This window comes from Glycine soja, chromosome 12 (assembly GCF_004193775.1).
Source record: "Glycine soja cultivar W05 chromosome 12, ASM419377v2, whole genome shotgun sequence".
NCBI lineage: Eukaryota > Viridiplantae > Streptophyta > Magnoliopsida > Fabales > Fabaceae > Glycine > Glycine soja.
The window spans coordinates 8,832,569-8,839,735 of NC_041013.1; the positions used below are offsets into that span (position 1 = coordinate 8,832,569).

At 33.9% G+C, this 7,167-nt stretch overlaps 1 protein-coding gene across 1 annotated transcript; it reads right to left on the reverse strand.

The window, feature by feature from the left end:
* Window positions 1-710: 710 nt before the first annotated feature.
* LOC114379086 (isocitrate lyase 2) lies at window positions 711-4,356 on the reverse strand. The gene is made up of 3 exons (XM_028337647.1): window positions 3,954-4,356; window positions 1,444-3,046; window positions 711-1,141 (listed from the first exon to the last, which is right to left on the reverse strand). The coding sequence occupies exons 1-3, from the start codon at window positions 3,981-3,983 to the stop codon at window positions 1,047-1,049; spliced, it is 1,728 nt and encodes a 575-aa protein (XP_028193448.1). The 5' UTR covers window positions 3,984-4,356; the 3' UTR covers window positions 711-1,046.
* Window positions 4,357-7,167: the final 2,811 nt, after the last annotated feature.

Sequence of the window (7,167 nt, forward strand, 5' to 3'; positions counted from 1 at the left end):
AAGTTTAAAATTAATTCTGAGTTTAAAATTGATCTTGAGATGAGATAATTATAAATAATTTTTGTGTAAAATCTATAATTTTATATTAAGTTTTACTCCTAACTTAATTTTATAATAGACTAAAATATGTTTTGTTCCTAACCGTGATTATTTTATAAGTGATTCAAATTGTATCACATTGATGATTAAAATTCAAAACAAAAATTTTGATATATCATGATTTAATTCGACAAATTTTTTTATTAGGAATCTGAAACAAAAATCAATTATTTATCATAAACGTAAAACATATCTAAGCTTTTATAATAAAAATATTCAAATATAAATAATATGATTTTAAAAGTAATTTTAACTAAAATTATCCATCATCCAAACACACACTTAAACTTGTGGGTTAAAATCTGAAAAGAAATTGATTATTTATCATAAACCTAAAACATATCTAAGCTTTTATAATAAAAATATTCAAACATAAATTATATGACTTTAAAAGTAATTTTAACCAAAATTATCGATCATCCAAACACTCTTCTGGGTTAAAATCTGGAAAGGAATTGATTTTGAACAGACACGGCCCACACCCAAACATACATAAAAGTTATTAGTTGTAACTTTCGGGTTTTCTACAAATCTGATGTGGTTTTCTGTGTTATAAACGTGTGTCGAATAAGCACCAAGTAAAATATATTTAAGGGAAGGAGTAAACCAAATTACAAAACAGTAAAACCAGATTTCTTTGTGCTCCTTGTCCACAATTGCATGTCCAAATATACACTATAAGTAAAATATGTTTAACAGTAGGAGTAAAACAAATTACAAAACACAGAAAAACAAGTTTTCCTTGTTCTCCTTGCCCACATGGCCAAGAGTCTGAACAAGTAAGAAATATAAGAAATTATGAAGGCAAAAATAGCAGAATGATTCAATGGCCCGTTTAATACTTCAATTATTGAGGACATTTATTCCAAATTCCAATCCAACACAGAAATTGGTGAATTTTCCCCAAGTTCCACTCTCGGCAGTATAGCTCTGCAAAAGTAGCACTTTCACATTCTGGCCTTAGCAACCACAATACTGCCTCTATCAATTTCTACAGCTCCTGGCCTAGTCCATGATTCTTTAAACTGCTCTTCAGTTACTCCTACAAAACAACATTGAAAGAAAAAAAAAGAGGTTTAATTTTGACATTCTGTTAGTACAAAGTTTTTTACTCTGTCAATTAATTAAAAATCATTCTAGATATGATTTTCAAAACAATTGTTACAAAAAGTCAACGATTTTACCAAACATAACAATCCATGATTGAATGACAGTATAAAAAAATCCTTAAACTAACAATCCATTCTAATTAAATTCAAATAACAATTATCAAAACTTTCAATCTCAAGAAATTAAAGCATGGTATAATGTTAGTGACCAAGTGTGTGACAATATATGACTTGCCTTTTCCCATTGCAGCAGTTGAAGCCACACCTCCCTGGACAGTCTTGAGATACCTATCATAGTAGTTAGCACCAGCCCATTTCTGGTGAGCAAGTGTGTCAACCCCATTGTTCCTCTCCTCTCTCTGAATCCTCTCCACATAAGCTAGCATTCCCCTATTGGCAAAATCCCTTGCAAATGTTGAAGTAATGAGTGCATTAGAATGCAGCCCTCCCACTGTGATGAACTGCCACACATACCCCAACTTTGCAATCTTTGGAATGAAGTCCCTCATTTGTTCATCACTCATGCCAGAAGCATCCCAGTTGAAAGATGGAGAGAGGTTGTACCCCAGCATCATCTGAGGGTGCTTTGACCTAACCCCCTCAGAAAACTGTGTGCACTCAATCACATTTGGGCTTGCAGTTTCCATCCATATCACATCAGCATGTGGAGCAAAAGCCCAACCTCTAACAACTGATGCAATCACTGACCCTTTGAACCTGTAGAACCCTTCTCTAGTCCTAGGCAAGTCCCAATCCCAAAAGAGGTTCCTTACTCCTAACTTTTCAGCTATCTCCCTACCCTCCTCATTGGAAAGACACCTTTCATAGCTTGAATGGTGCATCCACTCATTCAGCTTCCTTCTCTTCTCTTCCTCTCCAATGTTCTGCCTCTCAATTGCCTCCACAACTGCTTCTGAGAGAGTCTTCAACTGTGCCTTTGAGAGCCACTCATCCTCCAAAGCCTGAAGCTCAGCTCCACTCTTCCCAGCAGCCATGCCTTGTTGCATAAGAGTTGCTAAACTCTTCCCTTTAAGGTTGGGGTTGGTCACTCCCAAGATAAATTGATGGTCCCTTGTGTCAATGTTTGATTGAATCAAATTAGCAGCTTCTGCATCTGTTCTTGCCACCAAAACAGTTTCCACCCCCATGACATCAAACTGAAGTCTTGCAGCCACAAGCCTATTGATGTGTTCACTGATGGCAACAAGCACTTTTCCAGCCATGTGGCCACACTTTTTGGTCACTGAAGACTGGTCCTCAATGTGGATTCCGGCAGCACCTCTCTCCACAAATAGCTTGCAAAGCTTGACAGTTGCTGTGGTACCACCGAAACCAGTGTCGCCATCAGCTATGATTGGCCTCAAGTAATCAACATAAGGGGTCCTTGCCCTCTCTTCCCTGCTCATTCTCATCCTCTCCTCTCTTTGCTTCCTGTCATGGTACTGCTGAGCAAAGAAGAGGTGCTCAACCTTGTTTGGGACAGTATCATAAGGGTAATCAGCAAGGTCAGGGCCCGGCTCGTTGCTCGTGGTGTGTGTGGCTGAGCACTGCCACCCTGAGACATAGATTGTGTCCAAGTGCTTGGCCATTTGAGTGACCTGAACAGGATCAAGTGCACCAAAAGTCCTTGAGGCTGTGCCGTTGGCTTGGTGGTTCTTCAGAAGGCACCAGAGCTTTTTCGCCATCTCGTTCGAGGCATAGGTTTGTCTGAGGTTGCCTCGGAGGGACACCACATCTCTTGCTGTGTATGGTCTTTTTGTTAGCCTGAACCTCTCAGAGTTCCACCATGCTTGCACCTCCGCCACTTCGGCTTCAAACCTCGCTTCTTCGTCCACTATCTGTTCATACATAATTTGCATTACCATTCACTAAACCATGATCTCAGCCATTCCATATACATAGCATACATGATATGTTTTTATGGGTATAGTTTTTAGGACCAGTTTAGTCTCTTGAAGTCACAAAGTCACAGAATGGGAAATCAATCAATCTTAACACTTTTCTTCTTCTTGTCCATGATTGCAAAATCAGAACTCAGCAATATTTTTCTTCAAAAATCAAACAAGCTATATGTACAATTTATATTCTGCAATTGCTAGACAAAAGTGGAAAACAAAAAGTATGATACAAAAAACCCAAACAAAAGAGGTTTGCATTGTGTAGTACAATAATTTTGTATTCTTCAAGCACTGATATTCGTATAATAGTAATCCAATAACTACCAATATTATCAATTAGACAGAACTGCCACATTCTCCTTGAAAAAAAAGGGGGTTGAACTTCAATCATTTTTCCATCTCTGGCTAGGGAGCAACTAAAAGAAAACAATGATGAAATCTGAGTGCTTCGTAGATTCGAGCTAGCTAATTCCACAAATTAGTGAAAAACCATTGCATAACATGACACAAATCCTTTTTCAGCCTAATAAGATTGCTGGCAATTTAGGATGCTGGTTTGCACAAGGTTCATACATATATAACAAAAAGAGAAAATAAAAGTAAAAACCCCAATAAGTCATTCAACAAACAACACATGAATCATATAATTTTTTTTTCCAAAATTCAAGGTCAAAACAAGTCTTTTATATGAACAACAATTATGATGAATTTGACATTAACACTCAAAGAATAATTCAATTAATTTGCATTAAACCAGCTGTTGCACACAAGGGAAATTCAAAAAATAAGGAAATCCAATAAACTGTGAAGAAAGCAAAGCAAAAATCAAGGGTATTATTATGCTTACGGATGAAGGCATAAATAATGATGCAGCCATGGTCAGAACTCTTTCTTCTTCTTTTTTTTCTTTCTATAAATGTTATAACTTGAACAAGTTTGAGAAGCTCCTTCAAGCTTCTCACTTTATATAACTACGGGGTCACACTCATCTAGATCATGCCCTTGTAAAAATGGTAAATTAGATGTCACTGTGAATAAGAGAAACAAACAAAAACCAAGAAGTTTTATCTGATCCCATTTAATGTCTGTAGTTGTTTTCCTCGGGAAAATTGGGAAACATGGCACTTGAAAGCTGCATTTGCAGGCACGTATGGTGGTGGCACTTTGCTAACCTTCCTTTTTGTCATCTTTCATTTAGCATGATGTCAATCAAAATGCTGCAAAAGGTACTGATTCTGTTTTGAAATGCATTCACATTATCTTGGAACACCGAAAAATTCATACAAATTGTCATATCTTATATAAGTATCTCAATCTCTCAATTTTTTTTACCTTTTTCCTATACGTGCATTTCAAAAATACATGTCAAAGTCAAAGAAGCCAATTGCCTTTCTTTGATTTTCAAAAAATATGTTTCTTTAAAGTATTACGTTAACTGTATATGATTTAGGGTGACCCCAACAAAAAAAACTATATATCATTTAGTGTGTTTTGAATTTGTTGAGTTAAACAAAACGTGAATATATTTTTCTCATTCCTTTTGGTACATTGGAAAGTGGAAACCTCATGTTAAAACAGTGTAACTAAATTTCAGAAGGTTTACAACACTCACACCTAAACCAATTGAGTAGCTAGACCCCCTTGATCACATCATATAGGATAGATCAATATTAATACATCCAATATATATATATATATATATATATCAAACCATTGACTAAAGTAAATATGTCAAAAAATGACTGCAAGGAAATTTGATATATTTTTTGAATTAATTCAACACATATAATAAAATGTAATGAGTATTTTTTAATCAACGTCATTAATACTGGTAACACCTCAGTGTTTTGATACAAGAGACCTCTGTAACATGTATGCTCTGATCCTCAACAAAAAAAAATGCTCTGGTCTGGTCAACACCTGGGGTTGACTTTAAAAAAAACTATAGACAATAAAGGACATAGATTTCGTGCAACTTCAACCTGGTGTTGGCTTCTACGCAATTGCTTCAGTCACAGTACCGTGATGAAAATCAACTAGAAATTAAACTACTGGATGCAGTTTTGTGAGATTATCGTTACAAGGTGGAACAAGATAAGACTGGTTAGTAACCAACTAGTTGTAGCTCTGTTCTTAATGTTTATATTCAAGCCTTGCTGTACCCTGTAGCAGTAAATAAAAATAAAATTCATTTTTCTTTTGGTTTCACGCAATTTAATAAATCACATTGATATGTAACCGAGAAGAACAAATGTCAATGACTTTATGTTTAATCTATAATAAAATGAATGATATAATTTTGTATAAAAATCACAGTGAGGGAGGGTGCAAGCCCATTAGTTACTTGTGTGCGTAAATATCCATTTTACTTTTCTGAAAATATCAACGGCATGCATCAATTCGATATATTTTTTAAAATATTAAATTAACTATTATTTGTAGAAAATGATATCAAAATCAACCTTCAGAATACTAACAACAAGAATATTGTTAACAGATCGAACCTTTGATTGAAAAACTAAATTAATTTCACTTTTATGATTAAAAGGTTAAATCAATGTCAAACTTGGATCAAATTAACGTCATATGTATCTTTGACAGATTAAAACAAGACTTTATTTAATGGGGAAAAAACAGAGATGTGGAATGTTGGAAACTAAAAACTAACTAATAAAATAATATGTAAAATAGATAAAGAGGACAATATCCATTTCATGAATTAATTTTTTGAGTTTATTCAAATCTAAATGTTAAGATGGTATTAGAGTTTGGTTTAACAAATTTTATGTTTCAGATATCTAATCCTAGACGTAAGAATAGTATAATGATATAGTCAAAATAATATATGTAACTGAAGGACAACTCTATCATTGTGACTTGTTAGATAGCTTGAGGTTAAGTTAAGTCATACTCAAATTTTAACTTATTTCTTTTACCAGCTGTTATAGTATTTAGTTACTTATACGTCTACGTATTGTATATTTGTTTTGTCCAATACTTAAGAATCGTGCTATTGGTAATTTGGTTAGATGAAATATGATTCTTCTCATCTAAAACTTTAGTTACCGCAAGAAGTTGAATGTGGACAAATATAACAGAACAAAAGAGAGGATGGAGCTGGTAGGGGTTGCATGATGTCCACTGAACTTCTTAATTGGATTGGCCGGAATCTATTTAAGTCAGTGAAATCGTTCCTAAGAGTCTTGATTTTGGACTTTAGTTTGCTGAATGTAAAAGTGACAAAAAAGTATGGGACTAAAACTGTTGAATGGAACTAGTGGATGATAAATTTGATCAGTTATGCTTTTTCTTCTCGGGGCAAGCAACATATGATGATAATATGCTTACTCACTAAACAAATCAAGTGAGAAGAGAATGGAGATTATAATTGGGTGGTCCTAAATATTGATGATAGGGAGATGATGTACAACCGGATGAGGTTTTTATCATTTCGAGATGGTAATTTGTTTCTAAGGTTTCTTGTGAGTTTGAACTACGACTCTTATTCCTCTGAAAGTGAAAGATATATGTCTTTTCCTATTATCCTAATGCCATAAGTGACAACATTTTTTATTCACTACTTGCTTATTTTCCCCCTAACATTCCTATTGTTTTAACTGTACCGCTTCCTAAATCTACCTAGGATACCATCCCTGCTATTTTATTCTTCACTGATATGTTTGGGATGAATGATTCATGATACTGTTTTTTTATATATACAAAAAACGAATAATTATTAATGTCCTAAAAAAACAAATAATTTTTATGTCTCTTTTTTAAGGGGATGGTGATTATGCATGTGGCGCCTTATAAGATAAAATAGATTGGTGCCGTGCAACAGTGCAAGTGTACACGTCATAGGTCAGACATATATATATGGTTAACTTAAAACTTTTCCAATTTAGTATTTTATTTTTTATAAATATTTTTTCTACAATATTAAAAAAGCTTAATAGTAATATACTGACGATGTAAAAACTTATTTTACATAATTATTTGCAAAGCTTATTGACTATGTAAATATTTCTTTACATTATTAAATAATTATTGTTGATATAATT

Coding starts and splice junctions, on each gene's coding strand:
- LOC114379086 (XM_028337647.1), bottom strand. CDS start 3,983: ATGGCTGCATCATTATTTATGCCTTCATCC. Junction 3,047..3,953: donor CATTATTTATGCCTTCATCC/GTAAGCATAATA, acceptor ATGTATGAACAG/ATAGTGGACGAAGAAGCGAG. Junction 1,142..1,443: donor AACTGCTGCAATGGGAAAAG/GCAAGTCATATA, acceptor GTTGTTTTGTAG/GAGTAACTGAAGAGCAGTTT.